This window comes from Lepidothrix coronata, unplaced genomic scaffold (genome assembly GCF_001604755.1).
Source record: "Lepidothrix coronata isolate B3197 unplaced genomic scaffold, Lepidothrix_coronata-1.0 Scaffold154, whole genome shotgun sequence".
Classification (NCBI taxonomy): domain Eukaryota; kingdom Metazoa; phylum Chordata; class Aves; order Passeriformes; family Pipridae; genus Lepidothrix; species Lepidothrix coronata.
In genome coordinates this window covers 917,358-940,466 of record NW_016690334.1, presented here as the reverse complement: position 1 = coordinate 940,466, position 23,109 = coordinate 917,358, and the positions used below count along the sequence as shown (strand labels likewise).

Genomic DNA, 23,109 nt, shown 5'->3' with positions numbered 1-23,109 from the left:
GAGTTAAGAGCCTGGCCTGGGTGCTGCTATGGAGCTGGATCTCTGCTGCTTTCCATCTGTTTGTACTTGAACTGATCAAGAGTCTCATGAAAGAAAAAGAACCTCTAAAAAGCCATGAATAGGGAAAACTGGGACACTGCAAGTGGATATCCTAGAAGCAGAAGAGAGGAGAAACTTTGGCTGACAGTACTCAGAGCCATAATAACACTCTCCTCCTATGTTTAATAGCCATTAAAGAAAAAAAAAAAAGGAAAAAGATATCCATGTACAAAAACAATCACTCCATCAAAAGCTGAAAAGGGGCCCTAAGGCCACCTCAGCCTGTGCAATGCATTGGAAGGGTGCAGTGGGAGCTTTAATTGCTCCAGTGCTCTTAATGCAAAGTTTTCCAATGGCAGCATCTACTTCATGGCCTTGCTGCAGACAGTCATTTTGTGTGTTGATCTCTGAAGGTGTTGTGACAATTTGTGGTGCAGTTCAGTCACAAACACCACAGGGTTTGTCTCTGACCCACTCTCTGCACTGAGCATTAGTCCCTCAGGGGACACTGGGCACCTCTCAGGACACACCCTGTGTTCACCTCCCACACACTGCTCTGCAAACAGCAGCATGGGGGGGGGGGCAGGCAAAAACAACAGCAAAAAGGTTGTTCCCTGATGGCAGGGACAAAGAGGCCATGAGAAACAATGGATATAAAGGCATCCAAAGACTTGAAAAGAAGTCTTGCTGTGATCCTGAAAAGCAGGACAGCAAAAAAGACCTGGGCAAATTGAGACTTTCTTTGGACAAAGATTTGGTCAGGACAGGAAAGTCATGGTTCCAGAACAGAGCTGACATCTATATGGCACAGGGGAAAGTTGACCTGACTGCTATATTATCAAAAAGCCTGGTGTTGGGAATGAATCAAGGCTTAGAGCTTGTCTACCTAAGTTCATGGATGCCAAGGAAAAGTCTTCCCCTTCCCAGCACACCAACAGCCAGAGAGGACACCTTAAGTCCATGTGACTGCAGTCACATGTGCCCCTTTGGAAACAAGAGCATTGCTGCATGTGCTGAAAATAGAGCTAAACTGTTCTTCAATGTATTCCAAAACTGTCCCCATGGCAACAGGAACAGAACAACTCCTATGGAATCAATTGCCATCCCTGCTTGCTGAGCATTAACATTTATCTCCAGAGACCTGCAGCACAGAAAGCTTCCAGGAACCAAACCAATGCGATTGTGGGTTAAAAAAGACCCTGAGAGGGCCAGGTGTGATAAGAGTCAGATCCTTGCTCTTGAGAGGACACACAGATGGCAGACCACATGTCTGGGGAGAGCAAGATGCTCCTCAGGTAAGAAGAGGCACCATATTTGGACCTGGGAGCAATTCACAAAAGGCATCTACAGAGAGAAATTCTAGATGGCAGCTTGCAATAATGGAGACAACTGAGAAAGAGCTTACTAAGGGAACCTGAGACCAAATACCAGTTAAAGCGGAAGAATGTTCTTGCCAAATTCCTTCACTTGAGGACTGTGTAATTAGGCCAGGAAAAGCACAACAGAATACACTACAGAGAATAGTCCTGCACTGGCTTGCTAACCCAACAGGCCTCCTCCAGCCTCCATCTCCAAAGCCTGCATTTCATCGCAGCTACCTGGAGGGTATGGATTACACCAGGTGGGGAGCCAGCAATTCCGATCTCACCGTGACACGGAGCCCAGGCCAAGCGTGGGGAGCTGGATTTTAATACAAGCCCTGGGCTAGCCAGGCCCTGTCAGCAGGGGAGTTCTACCCAAATACCTGCTGGTGGGTAGGACAGGAGGGATGTGCACGAGCTGTTCTGAGCAGCTCCTGCGACAGCCACCCATCCCCTGGGGCTGCCAGGCTTGAGTCCTGAAACTGCCCAAAACCTCGGCTGTGCCCACCATTCCCCTGCAGAGCTGGAGCAGGGGCTCCAGACAGAAATCCAGCTCACATAAACCACCTAGACAAGCCTGCTGTAAATGGGATCCAACTTACCCTCAAACATAAGGCCCACACAGCCTCGCCAGGGACTACAGGGATGTTGCCGAGACTCAAAATAGTGAGTACGTCAAAAATCAGGCACCTGGGCACCACAGCAGAGTTCTCTTTCCCCTACCACCCCATAAAACAAAGCTACCCAAAAGAGCAAGCCAGATCTTGGAAAGGTTGCCATACTTGTGTGACCTTGCCTGAGTCATGACTGGACCCAAGAGTCTTCCTCCCTAGCTCTGGACTCTGAGTAGATGGCTACACTGCTTCCCTTGAGACCCAGCGAGGCAGAAATAGGAAATGAAATGGAGAACGGGGAGGAAATTCCATCTCCCAACACAAAAAAATTAAGAGGCAGTCTCAGAATTCTCCTGGTAAGAGGTAAAGAAATACGTATGCAAGAGTGAAGGCTAAAGACACAGAAATATCTTGTTAAATTTTTACAGTTTAACCACTGAACAAGCTACTTTCTCTCCATAATTTATACCTGAATTGCGTGTCTAGACATGACATCATTTTAAGGTATGCCTTGTGTTCTGTGGTAAGTTTACAATAACCAGAACTTATAATTGCTGTGGTTCAGGTCAGCAAAAGCGGAAAAAATACCCAAAGCCCCTTCTAAGCAGCTGCTCTCGGTAATCGCTTTAGTCTGTTGTTTTCTGTCAAGGAGACAAGGCCTAGCAAATGCTAAAAGCCAACCCTGAACCAACTCCCCTTCCTAAAAGCGACGAATACCACAGATAATCTTCAGTTCTCAGCAGCTTTCTTTGGTATGGTTCATATTAGGAGAGTGAAGGGCAGCCAGATAAGCAAAGGCAATAAAACATCTCCTGTGTGCCCACGGAGGCTGACACAGGCCCTGCTCCGTGCCCCGTGTCCAGACATCCTGTGGGGCTCAGGTGGGATCACAACAAATACCAGAGGATTCTCACTACTGAGCCAGAAATCCCAAGGCTGCAAAATCTGGAACCACAGCTTGGTTAACGAGCACCAGCCACTCTTACTGGAGGAATGAACCCCGCCGTGATGGGGCTGCTGGCCAAGGGGCTTTAATCACATGAGCAGTTGCAATCCCTGCCCTGGAGAACATGGCCTGGAGCATCCTATTGCATCAATGAAGTGGAATTTAGTCATTGGAATGAGGAGGAAAACTGTGCAACCTGAACGCTGAGTGATGTTTTGGGTTTGGTTTGGGGAGTTTGGGGTTGGTTTGTTTTCACACACATGCTGGATACCCCAGCCAGCCAAGGAGGAGCAGGAGCTGGGATCAGAGCCCACAGGAAGGTGCTTCAGTGCACATCAAAACTGTCTTTGTGGCAACAAACACAGAGAAACTCTCATGCTGTCAGATCCAAGGCAACCCAAAGAGAAACCTGGATCTACCAGTGCTCTGGAGGGAACTCACAGTCCATAACATGCATCTCAAAAGGCACAGGTGTGTCACACACAGGGAAATTATTTGTTACCTAGAATAAAATAGTCCCAGCTGGAAGGGACCTACAACACTCACCTGTTCCGAGTGCCAGCTGGTTTTTTTGACAGAAATATTAGAATTGGTAAGAATGAAACACAAATGAAGGTCACACACACTGTGCTCCTTCCTGTTACCTCCGTGGGAAGACAAACTGCAGCCAGGAAAATACCCAGAATAAGGTAAAAGACAACAGGCAGCAGCCTTGGGTAATAGTTATTGACAGTGAAGTAAGCAAACTTTTGAGTAAAGGTAAATCCTAACTATTGCTGACATCTAAAAGTCATAAAAGACTGTCCAAAATCCAGCTTTCATTACCAGTCTGGAAAGACCCAAAAGATAGTGGATAGGACAATCACTGTCCCTTTTTCTCTAGGTCTCAAGTGATCCAATCCCCACAAGTGCTCACAGTTACAAGAATGTGAGGGAACAGAATCAATATATTGATGTGTATTAAAATAAAAACACCTTTCTTTTCTAGACAGGTCCTGCAGAGTTTTGTTACATCAGTATTAGTGGTCCAACTCTCCTCTGTCATCTGCAGTAGTCAGAAAAAAATCTGATTATTTCTTAGCTCTTCCAACACCCTCTCAGAAACTGGGAATCATTTCAGTGTCACACTGTTCATGGCATGGTGAGAGCTGGGAAGCAAAGGAAAACCATGCCAAGTGCTGGCAAAGACTGCCCTGAGGTGGCTGGTGCTCAGGAGAAGTGGTGAAAAGAAGGAGAAAGTGGCCACTGGTTGTCAGTGCCAAAGTAAAAACAGCCCTGAGAACACCAGTGCTCAATGGATCCCATGGGAGCAAGCACATTCCTGCCCAAATGGTGCAGCTGAGCCATTACATCCTCTGTCCCAACCTGAGTGTACATTAGGGTCTACAGTTGGCTTATAATGCAAGTCTGAAGTCATCAGGGCTATTCTGGCTCCAGGTCTCGTTAAAGATGTTGAACATCAGCCCAGGTTTGGTCAAAAAGTTACACAGGTTTTCAAACTGTTCCAGCTTGCAGTGACCAAAGGTTGATTTAGGGTTTGCTGTCAGAGCATATTCACATTTACAGCCCTACAAGCTGCCATAAAAAGCCAGGTGAAGATCAGAGTTTCTGCTGATTTGAGATATGAACAAGGTACAAAACCATGTGGATAGGAACTCACTCTGGGGTCATCCCAATTCCAAGGGAAAAGGACTGATAAATAATCAGCTTTTGATATACTTCAGGAAAATGGTCCTCTCTTATTCCTGTCAGCTTCTAATGAGTTTGAAGTGTGAAACTCATTTTTATTGTCTCTCCTGCTTCAATCAACAAAGACCAGAGCTTAACAGCAGAACTTGTGGCAGAACACAGATTCCAAGGTGAATATTCTAGAGTTTACAGTATTCACATTTATTCAGGTCTAGGAAACCAATGCTGTGTGCCAAAGGACACTCACTCTGGAAAAAAAGTCTCCACTAGGCATTAATGGAGCCATGTAAATACTCATACAAGTTCCTTATTAAGTGTGTGAAAGAACTCGTGATGCTGTTCTGTAAGGAGCTCACAGGTTTATGGTTACTATCCCAACTACCACTGCTAGGAGAGGTTCTCCTTCCCTAAGACAAGGGCAGGGCAAGAATGATACCTTTGTGCAGACACATCATGCTATAAATGAACTACTCACAAAGCAAGGAGAATGGCTTATTTTCCTGTGTAGCTAATAAAAAGCTGCTGTCTTGCTGTGAGTGCTAATATTAAGACAAAAGCAAGAATCTTCAAGTTTATGTTAAACGTTAAATGTAAACCAATACCCATCCTCTGCATCCCACCCAGACAGACCAGATGCAATAGAAATAACTGCTTATTTATGTTACCACAAGGACCAGCAAACACACAGCAGAAGGACAGTGTTCAAGGCATCTCTCAGATCACACTGAGAGATGTGTTTAGCAGATAATACAACTGGAGAATGCTTGAAAAGACACTGTTTGCTTAATCACTTGAGGCTAAGTTTGAAAAGATCAAACAAGCCAAGTTTAGGAGTAGCTTGTTCCCCTTCTTGAATGGGCTGTAATATTTTACAGAGCAGAGCCCTGCAGCAATCCAGAGAGTGGAGTTTGAGCCATTGCTACACAAGTACTGGGAGCACATGGATTTAACAACTACCACCACCAGTAAAGAGAAAACCAGAACTTTTGTTACTTAAGTACAGTTCTCTGCCATTGAGGCTAAAAAACACTGGCTGACAACAGCCACACTTGTATCTCCCACCCAAACTGGCCACTGGAGAAGAACTAATTAACCCAGACATTCACAATTTCCATCAGTGTCTCAGTGGTACCACAGCAGTTTCTACAGCTTGTGCTGTAAGAAACACTCTCCTTCCATGAGAACAAGACCCGACACCTTCAACAGAAACCTCTCGTGCTTGGCCTGGGGAGCCACATGTGACAGTCACTGGCAGCAGGACACAGTCTCATTAAAGCCCATCTGCCGTGGATGTCCCTCAAGGTTTTTACAATGAAGGACCACCTAGCAATGAACACAGGCCCTGCATTCCCACGGTGGATACGTGCCAAAGACATCTTTAGCATTACTGCTACAAAAGTCATTATGTACAAACAAATGGAGCATTACATTCTGAATGCTGTCTGGGTCTGCTTTCTGCTTGAGTATATTTCATTTACAGGAAAAGAGAAAATGCAGGAATTTCTTCAGCCTTCTCTTAGTACCTCCACAACCAGATAAGGACTAGGACATCTTCTAGTCCCGTATTTCTAAAATCCTTCTGACTTTCTTAGAATTGCTGCCCAAATTAATGGAAGCCTTGGGCAATCCCACACCCCTCTCTGTTATTATTTTAATGCTCTTCTCTTGGATCTGCCTGCACTAGAGGCATCAGCCATCCATGGCATTGCAGGGCTTAGCAAAGCCACGAGCGTGATTAGCGTTCGCGTTCCTCCTTCGGTGGGATTAGCAACCAGAAAACCGCAAACGTTACAGGAATTCCCCCGTCAGGAACGAACACATGGAAGATGTGGCTGCATCTGTAGCATGACCCTGATGTTGCCTCTCTTTTCTGCTGCACCCATTGCTGTGCATCTTGAAACATCTGTGGCTGTGCAGTGACTGATTACCCAGAGACACGCAACAGTGCTCGGTATCTGCGAGAGGCCGGGGACTGAACCCTGGGTTTATTACAGAAGAGAGCTGGAGGAAGCTGCTTGCCAGAAATCCAAACTCTAGCCAACAAGTCCCTCCAGGCTCACTTGGAAAGGTCTTGTAACCTCATTGCCTTATGCCTGCTGGGCTCAAAATGAAATGCAAACTTGCATGTTACTTGTGGATTTGGATGCGCTGTGCAAGGAGAGACAAATCAGGAGCCCGAGCAAGAAGCATATGTTATGAGGGCAGAATAAAGCTTATCAATTCTTAATGAACTCCATGATAAGGGGTTTTCAGAGCCATTCCTGAGTCTTTCCTGCTTTGATGGTCAAGGGACCTACTACAACCCATTTAAACAGTGATGTTTCACTCATATACCTTTTGACGAAGTCTTTTATTAAATGTTGTTCAAAAAAATCTATCTGACGGTACATAAAATCAAAGCTGATTTCTTCAGAAAGCCCACCAGCAAGTTTTGACCAGCCTTCAATTATTTCAGACCTGTAAAGTTGCTAAAGACCCACCCAACAAGAGTTCTTTGCAATGCAGTGACAATAAGGGTATCTTGCAATGCTGCACGTATAGGAAACACTTAATCAGTTCCTAAACTCCTTGGAATCACAAGCATGAGGTCATTGGAATGAGTCTATACCTACTTCTTGTCCAGTATTTGAAAACCATGAGTTAGCCCTAAATGACTACCAGTTATGGCATTTTTAGAACAGTTGTGTATAACACACACCTACTGACTCCTCCAACTGGTAACCACAGTGAACCAATCTAATTATTTAACCACAGGTAAATAATAAATAAAGTACACAACATATTCAAATGGCATCAACTACAAAAGGCATATTCTTTTCCAATCCAAACAGTTTCCTTCACAGATGCAACACACCCTTTACAGCATTAAAATCCTGGGGCTCAGCTGTGCAACACAATTAGGACTGGCTTTCACAGGAACTTAGCAGTAAAAAGGCTGAAGTTACAATAAATGCTGAAACTTGGCCTCTCCGAGGAGCACCAACACATACACATGAAGGTACCACTGCACTAACTTTGCTGCCTTTATATAGAGAAGGCATGATGTAGGAATGACACCTGTTGAACATGCTTTTGCCTAGCACTTCTCCATGTTAAATTGAAAGCCAACTCCACCAGAAATTATCTGGAGGAACACTTCTGGTTTCCCATTTCATAATAAGGAATCAAGTAAGAATAAAGTCTAGGATTCAGCAATATGGGAATTTGATGCTTACCTCTTGCTTTCACCTTCTACAAAACATGAAACCAATCTCAATAGTTATCCAGGACAACTAAAAGGAAATAAATCACTGCACTCAGAAGAGAAGAGATGGCACTCTGCAAGTCAGGCATTGCTGGGCCACTCAAGGATTCTCCTGGAACAAATTCAGTAACTTCTTCCTCAAGGAACCATCCCATTCAACACTGTTTGACAGCAACATTAAGTCCACACATTTCATAACTAAGCCCTTGAAAATCAGTGGGGAGGAGCTGTAATTTCACGAGTGTTATGCTCAAGAATTAAATACAAACCAGCTGGTCAAATGGGCAATAGCCTTGTGAAGTCAGTGAAGGAAACTTTTCACGGCCACCCCCTCCAACTGTGGGCATTTCACATTAAAGGCCTCATTTCCTATTCCTGATAAAACCCAAACAAGTCACTAAGGCAGCAAGGAAGCTCAGGAACAGCTCCAGCAGGTGGTTTTAATTCTTCTTCCATTGTTATCTATAATTCACTTGAAAGGCATCAAAATGAACTGTGGACGCCAATTAGAAACTGTTGGTCTCATTTAGCTCTTCCCTATGCAAATGACAGTGTACACTCCAAAAATTCCTACCTTCTGGAATAAACACAGCCCCACCCTCCCCCCACCACCTCCAACAGGAAGGTCTGTAGAAAAGAGGAATAGGGTGGAGTTTTTCAGGAGAATGTTTCCCCTGATTTTGGTACTAACTGCATTTGCAGGACTGGCAGCATAATGTGTCACATCCCCCTTTTTCCAGAGGGCACCACACTGTCAACAACTCCCAAGGCTGTAACAATGAGAGTCTCACATGTGAGAAAAAACCAACTCCCTTCTAATGGCCTCAAGCAAATAAAAGTTTCATCATTGTGAGGATGAATGGGAAACAAATGATAATTTGGGGGAGAACAGGAGCTCTGAAAGGAACAGCTACATGAGAAAAGCTCAGGGTTGAAGGAGGTGGTCAGGATTATGAAAGGGAGAAGACACTGTCAAGAGCTTGTGTGGGCTCTTCAGAACCCACATCTTCCAAATTCTCATTCAGGAGCTTCCTTGGATGCAAAACTATGAATATCTAATCAACCACCAGAGATGTCTAAGAGTGCTTATACAAATGTAACAGAGTCCCAGGATGGTTTGGGTTGGAAGGGACTTGAAAGCCCATCTCATTCCACCCCCTGCCATGGGCAGGGACATCTTCCACTGTCCCAGGTTGCTCCAGGTCCCGTCCAGCCTGGCCTAGCCCTGTCCCAGGGAAGGGTATGCTCACTCCAGATGAGAGAGAAAGCAAATTCATAGGAAAGTCATTCACTGTAAACAGGTGTGTCTCCCACTTGTGAATTAAGAAACACACAGCAGAAAGCATCCAATATGTTTGGGAAAGCAAAGCAATAGCTTATCAAAATAAAAAGGATTCTTTACATACCACAGTAATTGGATGGGAGCTAAAAAATCTTGGGACAGTGTAGTGGTACAGCACACAGCTTTCCCAATTATGTTAAGATAACATCTGCAGATATTTAGCACTTCAGATATTTTGACATTAGGTGCTGAATAAAATTCTCCCTGCTCAGATTAGAAATGTCCAAAAAAATGAAACTACTCAGATGCTGGAATGCAGTGTCAAAATATTTGGAAATCTGACAGGGATTTTTTTTTCTTTTGACCATGTATTGAAAGAGAAGATGAACACTTAGAAATTGTTCAAGTAGTCACACATCACTGATGCCAGAAAGTGCTCTCAGCAGGCTGCACATACTTCCAACAGTGACCACACGCTCCAGGAACTCCTCAAAAAATTTGATCCAGGGTGACACATGTTGTGCCTGAAGCCAGAGGTTGCTGAATGGTCAGAACACTGATGGGAGAGGATGGAAACTGGGTGACACATCATAGGGTAGTTTGGGAAGCTTCTGGTGGACCTTCATGTTGAAGGGGCCACCAGAAACACGAGCAGGAAGAGGTGTAACCCATGGAGCAGCAGGAGGTGGAGGTTATGGAATAAAATATTGGAGTAGGTACCTGTGTACTCCAGGTACACAAACATCAGTGCTCAGAAAGGCACTGTCACACATCAGCAATTCCATCAAGGGTGATCAATGTCTTTTGATGCTTTTCCATGAAATATTTTTGAAGGTAGGTTTGCAGAGATAGTTATCACATATCTACTTACTAACTAGATAATTATCAGGGAATTCAGGTTGCATTTAATAGTCTGTAGCATGAATTCACATAATTCACTTGTTCCATCTAATAAACATTAAACTTTGGCATGAGATGATATTTTCAGAAGCAAATATGCTCTGTGGAACCAAATGCAGGACTAGGTTTCAAGGGTGTCAAAATGAGAACAAAGTCACTTTTCACTACAGGAATTACTGAACCAGCCTCTAGTAGAGAACTATCCATGCTAGATCCAAACTTGAAGGGAAAGAACCTCAGTCTGCCACACATTTGCAGCACAGAACTGCCCAGGGAACCAGAGAGCACCGAGAAAAACACCTCTGGAGAATTCCACTGTTCTAATGGAAGCTTTTACTTTACGAGGGAAGTGGAAAAACATCACTGTACAAGGATTTTGCAGCAATTTTGCAGGCAGTGCAATGTCTCTTGACTCCCATTGCCTTCTCTTAGATTTTCTCAGTTTCTAAGGGCAAGATGAAACAGTTCAGGGGCAGCAGCTCTGGAGTTGCTGTGTGTGATACACAGACTGAAATTCCTTGCTCACAAGTGGTGGCTGTGGGGAAGAGGGAGAAATGAGAAGGAACTGAAGTAACTTGAGAAAGGGAAAAAACACAGGTTCAACTCCTGAACAGAACTACTGTGATATCACAGAAAATGTTACTCCATAATCTTCACATTTCATCTCCACATATGTTGACAGCTCTGTGTTTTAACAGCTCAACCAAGACTTGCAGAAGTGAGGTCCCATCTGCACCTCTTTGAATACCCTTTCTCCTACAGCCCTTCAATGGGTTTCCAAACTTTCACGTCTCGTTTTGATGTCCTTTCTCATGGTCTCATCAAATTTTGTCTCATAATTGCATTTGCTCACTTGAGATTTTCCTGGCAGTGTTGTTCTGCATCTCTCCTCCTGGGACCAAGAAATTTGGTGAACCAGCAGTAAGAAAGAAGAGGGGGTTTGCACTCTATCATACCAAGAGGAAAGTCCTCATTTTCTTATACTGCTTTGAAAATTATAAATACATGAGAATCTAAGAGATCTGAAAAATGTCAGGATGATAAGATGCAAACAATAGTTATTAGAAGTAGATAAAAATATTCCAAGAACTGAAATGAGGAGGGGGAGAAGGACAAAAAAAAAAAAAGGAAGTTCTCAAATTAAACTTGAACAAAGGTGCTCAAATTTCCTATCCTACTTTTATTCTTATAGAAAGAAGAAAAAAAGTAAGCTTGGAGTCACAATGGCACCACTTCAGAGGTGCTGAGGTTGCTCTGGGAGCTGCTTCGTGCCCAAACAGCTAAGCTGTCTACCATCAATCTACTTCTGGGGTAAATAGGATACTGGCCACTGTCCCAAATTCAAGCAGCACAAACAAACAAGAAAGAAAGCTATGTTATATTTGTAAAGTGAAATAAGACCTTGCCTAGCTGGAGAGCTCTAGGGCAGCACACCGAGCCCCTGAACTTGCTGGGGACCCTTTTCCTCTCCCAGGAGGTTGCACTTGCCTTTGAACTTTCAGCCATATAGAAAAAAAAAAAAGGTTGAGTTGAAATGTCAGCATCATCTTGGATTCAAATCAATCAGCTTGATGCATGATTGCAACAACTAAACCACTTCACCTCTGCACTGCCCTCATCCATATGTTCTTTATATCAGCAGTCAGCAGACTGGGTGGCTCAGTGGATTCATTTCCTGTCCTGGGCTTGGGCTCCAGTTTAAACAAAACAAAAAAACCCCTGAAACTGGAATATAAAAGTTAGCATCTAGTGACAGTTATATTCAGCAGACTTGTTTGCATCAAGTCTCTTTCTCCATCCAAGAAAGTTGCAAGAAACCCTTTGGGAAGGCCTGGTACAACTGGTGATTTTCAACTATCAACTCAACTAGCTGGTCACAGTTCTACAAAACCAGTGAAGGAACTGGAGACCTTTCAATGCTGACACACCTTTGGGTAAGGGGAAAGCAATGAAGGGAAGAGGGGAAAGCCCCAACAGTGTCAGCTTAAAAAAGGAAACAGATTGGAAACCATCCCCACCTCAGTAAATTAATAACCCTCTGAGAGCAAAATCTCCATCCACTTCTAAAGCTGGGCTTCCTCCAGATGCTGCTGCTCTTTATCAGCTCTAATGCAAGAATTAAATTCCCAAGATAATTTAAATCTGAAAATGTGCAGCCCTCAGCATTAAAGTAGGTGCCTGCCAGCTGGTGGCAGTTAAGTGGTTGCTGTCTCAAGCTAAACTTATCAGCTGAGGATGGAGACACTTTAATAACTGAATTGCATTTCACATGTTGCTCTATCAGAGCACAGGGTGTCACTGTGGGAGGGGGGCTTTCCTTCTGAAAGTGTGTTCCAGCAAGTCAGTCCCATCAGAGGTCTGTCATGCTTTGGGACTAGACATCCACACTGAAGTGCTTCCTGAGCAAAGGAAAGCTGACCTGCCTTTTGGGAGACCACAAGAGGAGCATGTCAGAAATAACTGCACTGCAGCCTCTGAATGATTGCAAATTCTTTGACTTGTTTCCTCCTTGTTCGCCCTCTCCCCGTCCTGTCTTCCCTCATAAAATGCTAAAAGAAATAAATTTTCAAAGGGCAAGGATGGCTTGATGTAAGGACAGCTAGTAAAAATAATCTATGCTCCAGATATGCTACACTGGCTGCCCCAAAGACACTGTTTCAGAACAGCACAAAAAAAAGGAGTAAAAATTAACCCTGCTCCCTGGGGATTAAAAGGAGGAATCAATAGATGTTATAGAACTCTCAAGCATCAAGATGCAAAGGCCACCATCAGTCTGAAGAAGGGACCCTGCAGCCATTCCCACACACACACAGCTCCCAGAACTCCTCTGTGCTTGATCAATGTATTATCTCCATCCTACTGATGAAAATGTAACCTTGCTATTCCAGGACTCTCTGGGAAGGACAATGTTTTCCTTCAGTCTCTGGAAACAGGAGACCTCTTGCAGAGGAAGCCCCAAGTCACTGCAGTTGCCATTCTGCTGGCACATGGAGAACAGTGACTGCCAGAGAACTGGATTATTTGCACCACAGCAAGAAGGTGAGTTAAAAACAGTGCAGGTCCACTCTGCCTCCAGCCATACCTACCTCACATCAGCTGTACATCCAAGTGACATGAAATATTGAGAAGAAATCTAACTAAATACCAAAAAAAGTGAGGGTATTTTGAAGTTCGACCCTGCTAATTCACTGTGGCTTCACCACTGCACTGGCTTTGTTTTATTTCAGTTTAGTTTTCTGTTTCCTGTTTCCTTGTGTCTGCTGTTTCCAGGAAGGACTCACACAGATGTAAACATCCCACCCTCTCAGAGGAACCAAACTTGTAGTAGGAGAGAGCACAGAAAGTACAAAAGGCTTTACATCAGGTTGCCAAAAAGCTCTTTTTAGCCTCTTTTATTTACATTTCCAAGTGACACTAACATTAAGAATTAGCATAAGGACTAAGCAAATGCTTCCATTTTAGAATTGATGGACAGCTCAAGGTGCTGTGCACACCACTAGCAGCAGTATTGACACTGGAAACTAAAAGTGGCACAACTCTGCTGTACTAGAAATGGGTACTACTTTATTTTTCTCCTTATTTCAAGAGTATGGGACTGTCAGTAGCACCAGATGTTTTAGGGAGAGAAAAGGAAAAAAAAAAAGAAAAAGGTAAAAAGAATCTCACACATGAAAGTGAGGGCTTGCTACTGGCTTTCTGCTCACACCCCACAGACCATATCCAAGCCCAGAAGAACAGTTCCACCTTGAAAACTGACTGCATAAAATTGTCACCTCGTTCCACAGACCTGCTCCTGTGAGATCGCTGCCGACTTGCTCAAACAAGCTTATGTTGGCTTTTTATTTCCATGGACTGTGCTGAGGCAGATCTGGCACTGCAGGAGGGAGCTGGATTCTCTCCTTTGCACCACTAAGCTGGAATTACTCACACCTGTCCAAACCCACAGGCACCAGAGGGCTCTGCTCAAGGGCTCCCCAGGTCCCTGGGCAGGTCCTCTCACCCTGAGCTGCAGCTACTCTGGAAGTGACAGCTCTGCCACCACCCTTAGCTCCCCTGTCCCCTGCAGCAGCAGGTAAAACTCCAAGCTGCACACAGCAGCTTCTCTTTCTCAGGCTCACTCCTTTTAGCAGCACGTTTAAATGCAAAGCTCTCTCCTGCAGACTGCAATTTAGGGCAGCTTTGCCACTTTTTAAGGCTTTTCTTGAGCTTCTGGGAAGCTATTGTTTCCTCAGCAGCCTGGAGGGAGCTGCTGTCTGCAATCATCATTCTCTGTGACTGTAAGGAGACAATTTCCTAGCTAGACATTTGCCCAAATTGTGTGATCAGCATTAAGATATCACAGCACAAAAAAAACCGAGGTGCAGCTACAAACAGCAGAGTCTGAGAAGTGCTGGACACCCCAATGACCCTTCAGCTGCCAGAGACAGGCTGTGCTGACCTGATGCAAATGGACAGAAAACTCAAGGCCTAGTTCCTCCCGTTCATAAACCATGAAACCTCATGTCAGATTGAGCAGATGCTTTAATGCCTAAACATGAGACTTGATGGAGAAGCAGGAATTGTTTTAAACCCCCAGAAGCAACAGTTAAAGTAGAAAACATTAGGAAGCAAAATATAAAACATGCCCTTTTTGTCTATTATGATAAAAAAAAATAAAAATACTTTCTTTACTTCCTGCTCTGTTTTCCTCTGTGTGAAAGGAAACCCAGAAGTGTGTTTTCACATGCTCTGTGCAACCTAAGTGTTGTACCCATAAGTCAGGGAGCAGGTGGAAAAGGAAACCAGAGGTGCTGATTTAATTCAAAGCTTTCTGGGAACACATATAATTCATGTCCAGACCTTACAGGCATAAAACTTTCAGAAGCAGCCATTCAGGGACCAGCTTTCAGCAGTTACAGCAGCTGATGGTGATGACAGGGGACATGGAGAAGATAACACAGAAACATGGAGAAAGTGCATTTTCTGAAGGACTGTGCAATGGGGATGCCAAGCACAAGCACATCTATACTCAGGTCATCCCTGAGTACCCATTTCTTCATTTCTTTCCCCCTCCCTGTTCAGGGCTGTTTGCAGACATTCAGTATGGTTTGTGTTCCAGAGCTCGTGTGTGACATTCAGATAACGATGGGGAGTGAAGAGGTGATTTGTTCCTCTGTTTGAGAGGCACAGGGCAAATTAAGGACCAAAACCCAGCTCAACCCAGCCAATCCATCCTTGCTGCTCCATAAGGACAGATGCATTGCTGGATAACTCACCCTCCTCACAGTTGCTCCCCGTGAAGCCAGGACAGCACCTCCACTCCAGCGTGGTCACAGTTCTGTAGGACATTTTGTACGTGGGCCTGATGAGAGTCCTGTAACTAACACAAACAAGGAGTCAGTGGAATGCACTTACCTACCCAAGAGTGGTGTTGCTGCTAATCCATAACACATCTTCCTGCCTGGATACATCCCCAGAGCACCCAGCCACCCCCAGCCACAAAAATACTCACACAGAATAACAGAGTGATGTTTTACTACAGTGTGGGTCTGATTCAACAACTTTTATTTTCCTCCTTAAGCCCTCATGCCCTTCTGGTTCTGTCCCACACCTCCCCCCAGGTAACACCAGTGTGGCTTTGTGGAGATCTCATCACTCCCAAGGTGCTGCAGGTAGCAGAGGTGATGACTCTTTCCTGCACTCTGCCTCCACGAGGATTTCTCTGACATTGAACAAAGGCTGGCATGAGCCTTTCCTCACACAGAACTAAGAGAGCTTCCAATCTCTCTGTGTCTTCCCTTCTCCCACCACTCTTATCTGGGGTTTGCCAACACATCAGCATGACAACAATCAGTGATCCTCATGGAGCCTTTTTTCCAGCTGGCTGACCTGTGCCTCAGTTCTCCCCATCTGAAAGAGGGAAACACTTTCCTTCACCACTGCCGAGGTTGTGCAGGACAGTTTTGGGAGCTCTGTGTCCAGCACAGCATCCCAAGGATCCCAATTACAGCACCAGCACTGCCAAGCCCCACTGGAAACTGGGGGGCTACCTGCAGACACAACAGACCTGTGCAAGGCACCAGTGGTTCTGAAGTCAACACAAAACAGAGTTGCCTAAGTGCCAGCTTCTCCTTTAAAACAGCAGCTCTTCGAAGCTGGCAAATCAGTTTTCCCAGCATACAGCCAAACAAGTCACTGCTGCTATTCATGAAGCTGAAAGCAAACACAGAAGTCGTACTCCACAAGCTCCCCTCGAAATTCCTGCCCTTAGTTAACAGCCAAAGGAATTTGGCACACACAGGGAGAGTCTGAAGCTTTGGGATTACAGTGTTGCAGGCTGCAGCTTATGCTTCTCTCGCTGAGCCAGACAGACACAAGCCCTGAGCACCCTCTCCCTGGGGAAAAATCCTCCTCCTGCAGTGCCGGCAGGAGGCAGAGCACTGCCCCAGGCTCAGCTGGGCACAAGGCCAGGACAGAGCCAGAGGCTGCATGAATCTTATCCCAAGTGCTCCAAGGGGAGGCAGGCACAGGTGTACAACCAGGACAGCCCTGCAGTGATGCTGGTGGTTACTCCAAGAGCAGTAACAAAGGCTTGCCAGGAGAGGCTGCCCATGTATGTCTTGGAAAGAAGGGAGCAGCTCAGTCGTGGTTAACAGAGTCTTTGGGAAACTCATTTCTCAGGAAGCTGTTGCTGATGATTTGTGCCAGCTGCCAAACACAGAAACCACGTTCTCCCATAGGCACCAGGGAGGAGGGCTGCACGAGCTTCCTCCTGAGCACAGGGCTGCCTGCACGGGGAACGGCATCGCCCAGCGACGGGAGAGCAGCGCTGCCTCCTGAGAATGTGATGTCCTCACCCCTTGAGCTGCCAGAAAGCTCACCAGTTACTGCTAATACTGCTAATAACTGGGATCCAGGCACTTGTCTAATAGGGGCTGGACAGAGCCAGCTCGTCCCACCTAGTTCTTTGCACTTCTGCATCCAATGGTATTCAGGAGTTCACAGCCAGGAGCGAGTTTGAGGACTTGGCAGCACACTGACATAGGTAAACCTTCAGTGCTTTCTAATAGAGAGCACAAGGACTTCGAGTGTCTTGCTGAGGGTCTCTCAGAATAGCTCTGGCAGAGCTCAGGAACTGAACCCAAGCCTCCTGACTCCAAGTCCTGGCGTTGGACTCAAGACATCTTTCCACACGCAAGCCCCGAACCATCAGTCAGGAGTTCATGGCTTTGTCACTAACACCACAGCTGGATTTGACCTTGAGATGAAAGTCTCCAGCCTTGTTACCAGTGTCCAGAGCCAGCTAGTCTCCAACCACACCGTGATTTTAAAACCATGTTTCTGCCAACACCAAGATGTTAAAGCTCTCTCAAACTTCATTATGAAGTGTGGAGAGTGGCTCGAGCCAGACTGGAATCTTGGCAGCAGTTCTGTGTCGGGGAAGTAGCTATAGTTTAATCCTCAAATGAGCAAGGACTTCTCAGGGCATGACAAACGTGGAGCTCAGCTGTCACAGTCTACCACCCACCCTGAATTTCCTGGAAGAGTTCTGATGTTTGCAGCTCTGTTCAGCATCCTGCAGTCACACATGTGAAGTGGTCCCAGCTTGCAAGCTCCAATTTGTTCTGAAGTTGCTCTGTTCTTCATAGCATCATTTTTCCCTCAGTTTTTGACATGGCACCAAGGTCTGTTGTTGCCTGTGTCATCACATCATGCAGATTTCTGACAGCTATTCCGGGAGGGGAGCAACAAAGAAAGTGCCTTTAGCAAAGCATCACCACTGTCTGACACTTGAAGGAGAGGGGGAAAAAACCACATGGAGAAAGGATGGGGAAGGAAGATACCTGTTAAAGATCAGAAGCCTTAGAATGAAAAAAACATGTGGAAAACACAACAGGCAGAAAAAAGGATTGGTAGCAGAATAGGGAAGCCTTTCCCTTGGATGTCACCCAAGCCACAAACACTGGCATAGAAATCTGCCAAACCACAGTAGGAGATGAGTTTAAGATGAGCCACAACCTGCACTGCTTTGCTTCCCAGAGCAAAGGATATGCTCAGCACACACAGTCCCCTTCAGCAGAAGACTTCCAAGCCCCTCACAGAGAAGCAAACCACCAGGACCTGCCACTCTGCTGTAAGAGACACATGTCATTTCCCAAAATGTTTGCTGAGGCTTCATAACAGGGTCCCAGGGAGTGGGGCAACTCCCAGGGAAGAACCCAGAAAGCTCAATCAGCAGCTGCTGCTGTTACTAGACCACAAACTAGACCTGCCTGTCCTTGGAGAGTGCCTGATCCCTGTCAGACAAGCTTGTCCACATGCAATCATCATTTGGGAAGCAATGTCTCTTGCTTGTGGTCTTTAAGTGACTGCTCAGGAAATGGTAATTTGGGGAGAGATGACTGATGAACTGATCTGGGGGTATGAAGCTGGAAGTACTGGAGAGGTCAGGACACACAGAAGGATGGCAGCCAACAAGTCTCACGCCTCAGCACACAAGGATGTGTTCCCCCCTCTCTCAAGGAAGTGTCACTGAACACAACAGCCAGACCTGACACAGGAAAGGGGAAGAGTGTCACATTCTTGGATCAAAGCCTCAGAAACCAGGTCAAAGAGCCAGGCGTGATCTCTGCCATGACCCAGGCAGGACAGGCTGTCACACACAGGAAATGCCTTCCCCCAGCCTGGATCTGCCCTGCCCTTTGACACTCACAAACAAAGCTGTTTATGCCTGAGGACCCCATGAGAGGGAAGGCGTGAAACTCGTTTCCACACTGCGAGAGAAGGTTTTGTCACTGCAGTTTATGCACCAGGAGACCTCAGCGACCTCCAGAGGCTTTTAATTCGTTTTTATTCAAGTCCCAGATTGAAAGTTTCACCATCACTTACTGGTGGGTTTCAGGATAACAAGAGGAATGAACTTGCTTATTTGACTGGCAAAGAATCTTGGATAGGGAAGTATCTTGGCAAATTCCTTGGAAACCAGGGAATCCAAGGCTTTCTTTTGCCTACTACTGTCATGGCAATGAAGTCACTTACCAACCCAGTGGGTCCAACCCTGGACATATAATTGGCATACTGTCTTTCAGGGACAGTGGACCTTCATTATAACAAGTGCTACCTCTGCATTATAAGAAGTTCAGAACAAAGCTTGTGGTAGTGCCTCTAACTTTCTACCCATGCCCTGATATATAGACATGCCAAACCCCTAAAACCTCCCATAGAAAATCAGGGTGCTCTGAAATCACATTTCAGATAAGTCAGGTGAAATAACCATATCCTGAAGGACTTGGAAAGAAGGGAGGTTGTTAAGAGCTCAGAGAAGTTATCAGGAATATATCTGGTTCCCAACAGCACCACCCTCACTCCAGGCAGACAGACCATCATGACTATCCTCTCAAAGCCTACCAGACACTGATTACACCAGGGAGCTCCTCTCTGAACACAGATAAGACAACTTCACCTCAAAGCAGCACCACAGCTGATGCAGGGACAAGGAGCACCTTTACAACTCACAGGCATGGCAGAGACCATCGCTGTGAATCAGACCTGTGCTCTTTTTTCCTGCAGCCCCAGCTCTTCCAGCTTCCCCAGCACAAAGGCAGTAGCTCCTCAGAGAAAAATGTAACCAGAGCAGTTTCAAATATGCTCCTGCAGACACTGGATAAAAAACCCTGCAGCTGCAGGAGCACTGGAGGTCATTGTACGTGTCTCCTGCCTTTGCCAAAGGGGAGGAAGAGGACTCTGTTTAGCTCTGGACATGTCTGGTTTGCACAACTTAGCCAGAGACTAAAACCCAGGAAACAAAACTTATACAGCTCCCATGCCCCACTGTAAACAGCAATAATTTACAGTCTTTCAGTCTTAAGAAGAAAAAGACTGAGGACACAGATGTTTCTATGCCACTAGAGTTATCATCAGCTCCTGCCTCTATTAACAATCAGATCTCAGTGCTGTTGCAGAGCAGCACTGCACTTCCACCAGCGAGGAGGAAGAGTGTTCAGACAGAATGTCTGAGCGAGATCAAAAGCCCTCAGTCAGCAGCCTGAGCACAATCCCCAGAGCAGGTGGCCCTCCACCTGTGCCCAGGCAGCACACACAGCCAGCCACATTGTTCCAGAGCTCAGAATGCCCCTTTGTGCTGCAGCTCTAATCCTACGCTCCCAGAACCTCCTCCCTGTTTGCAGGAGGACTGTTGATCCCACATTTATATCCCGTGTGTGCATGGGAGAGCAGACAGCTTTTTCCAAGCATATTTCTCTCCAAAATGTAGAGTCGTAAGGGAATTAAACACATAAAAGAGTTTATGTGTAACAGGACTTCAAATAGCAATCCTAATGCACTGGAATAAGCTCTGGGATTTATTATTCAATTGACTGGAAAGCAAGAAAGAGAGAAGGATTTCCCTGTGGCATTACTAGCTCTGAAACTGAGGAGGAACATCAGCTACAGGCCAATCTCCTGGGTGACAGATCCCCAACTTCTCCTACTGACCCTGTAGCAATGGAGTTTTCAAAAGCAGACAAGACCAAAATGGATGAGCCTGCAGAATTCCTTCTTTGTTATTCTACAAGCTGGCTTGTAAAAATCCCTCCAGGAGCAGTAATGTGTTCAGTTTAAACGAAAAGAACAAAAATAAAGAAATAAATAAAAGAAAACCCAGCGTTCAGAAACACCAAACAAGAGTGATCCATGCAAGATGTGTAGCCTTCTCACATTAAAAATGTCATCAGAAGCACAGAGCCTTTGTGATAAGCCAAACCAGCTACAAATACTGAAAGGAAAAAACATGCAGTGACTGGCAGCTGGAAAGGGCATCACAGCCCAGGTTTGCTGTGTTGCAAGAATGATCTTCCTTCCATCTCTCCCACCTTTGAGTGATGTTTAAAACTAACAGATGAGTAACTTAATGTTTGGAGTTTTAATGGCTTTTTCTAAAGTAGAGAGACCAGGAAATCCCACCCCTGTACAAGCCAGCTGTGGGTTTCCAGGAGAATCTTCAGATTCTCTGAAGGCAGAAAGTGCTGCAGAGACAGGAGGCTCAAAGGCCAGAGTGAGACAGGTGTGTGACCACCGAGCCCAGCAAAGCAAAACAGGATAAAAACTCACACAGCCTTGCTGGGAACATTCTTTTTCTAGGATGGGACAAGTAAGAGAGGAGTCAGAACACCCTCCCAGCATGTTTCCAGAGATGAGATGGGGATTTCTGTAGCAAAAACAGTATGAAGTAGGGAGTGTTTGTCTTCTGAAGGCTGTAGTAGCACGTGATCTGCCAAGGCTGTTCATCCCATTCATTCACCTCCTGAGACACTGTCTTAGTGACCACAGTACAAATATCCCAATCAAAAGTAGGCTGATTTTGGCCAACTAGGGTATCACAAGAGGCTGTCCTATTCTCAGAGTCATAAAACACAGTAAGACAAAAGCAGCACTGTTCTGATCTTACAGGTGAGGTGGCATTGCTGGACCAAAGGCACAGGAAGTCACAAAAGCTCCAGCAACTGAGTGCAGGTCTCTTTGCCAGGTCTTGGAGACCACCCTTCTCAGTGAGCCTCAAGGAGGGCAGTGTCCCAAGCAGGACAGGATTGCACCTCAACCTGCAGCTGCTGCAGCAAAACCATTGCTCAGGAGAAGGGTTATAATTGGGATGTCTCTGGGTTTGCTGGAAGTTGGAGGCAACCATCCAGGCAGCAGAGAGCCAGAGATTAAGTTGCCATTGAAACACCAAGCTAGAGACTTTATCCCTTCCTTCAGACAGACAAATGGCATGGGAGTTTTAAGCACAGCAGCAGTTTCAGCCAGACTGCTGGAGAGCTGCCCATGCACTCTGTGGCGTGACAAAGCAAAGGCACAGCCTTTGGTGTGCAGGAGCTGAAACCTTCACCACACAGACAGAGTTCAAGAATAGATCTGCTGAGGGAGAGCCTCCAGCCAAGGCTGCTCCAGAGCAACTCAGCACCCAAGCTAAATAAAGAGTCTGGGGTGGAGGGCAAGAACAGAGCGGCTCATCCCATCCCGGCCAAGATGACGACACTCCTGCTCAAGAAGTTCCCCTGCCAGATTCCCAAGAGCAAGTGACTGGACAGCAAGGACATCACACAACCCAAGCTGCTAAGCTGGGATCTCACAGATCCTCCTCTGTCAAAGGCCTGACCCTGAGCTGCAGTTTGTGCAATAAGGGAAGGAAACATAACACGAGTGAACGGGAGACAGGAAGCAGATTAAAGCCGTGTCTGGCTACACCAATGTCTGCTTGTAAGCAGAGTCTCTCTGACACAGAGCCCCTCTCAGCTGTCACCACGAGGCTGAGAGATGCCTTTTTTTTGGCTGATGTCCCTTTTGCTAGTGAGCAGCCTGATAACGGGTGCTGGCAGAGTGAAAGCTCTCCCAGATATGGTTGACTCCCTGTAAACAAGGAGATGAAAACAGCTTGTTTCGAATCACAGCTGGGAGAAATGCTATAAGGCCAAAATAATGCCAGGGCATTGCTGACATTTTGCATTGCTTTCAGTCATACACTGTGCCCTCCCCTTCAATTCGAGCTCAGGCACCACAAATCTCACTGGAGAAGAACAGGAGAAGGCCAGAAGATCTTTAAGTTTATCTTTTCAGCAAAAAACCCCACTGATATATTTATATCACTTAAACAACCACGAGGACATAGAGAACCTGAACATTTCTAGCCACTACAAGACCCAGAGTAAGCCTGACCTTGCCTGAAGCCAGACTTCCAGAAAACCCCAAAAAAGAGCTGGTACAGAGAAGGTAAGGAGGAAACAGAAACAAGTAGGGCACCCAAGTTGGGTTTTCTGCTCTGCTCATCTTCTGCAGGGATTTTCAGAGACCTGTCAAAGGAAATTGTGCAGCATTGTGGCTCATAAAAGCTTACAAGCCCCTTCAAAGCCAGTTTCTTAACAGAAAAGAGAAAACAAGTACAATTTGCAAGGAAATGCACTAGCAAGTGAGGTGCTGAATAAAAGAGGCACTACACTGCCTTGGGACTTTGGGAACTGACTGTCTTATTTGTATCCTTGGGAGTTTTCATCTGAAAACAA

General features: G+C 45.7%; 1 protein-coding gene across 5 annotated transcripts in view; it reads right to left on the bottom strand.

Annotated features, from left to right (window-relative positions):
- COL26A1 (collagen type XXVI alpha 1 chain) overlaps positions 1–23,109 on the bottom strand; it is a 181,065-nt gene that overhangs the window by 116,403 nt on the left and 41,553 nt on the right. For 4 of the 5 annotated variants that reach the window (XM_017828947.1, XM_017828948.1, XM_017828946.1 and 1 more), the window contains one exon: positions 15,331–15,434. In XM_017828947.1, coding sequence (XP_017684436.1) covers positions 15,331–15,403 — 73 coding nt within the window. In that variant the 5' untranslated portion in view covers positions 15,404–15,434. The remainder of the gene's footprint in view (positions 1–15,330; positions 15,435–23,109) is intronic. The other variant, XM_017828945.1, reaches the window with a different exon arrangement.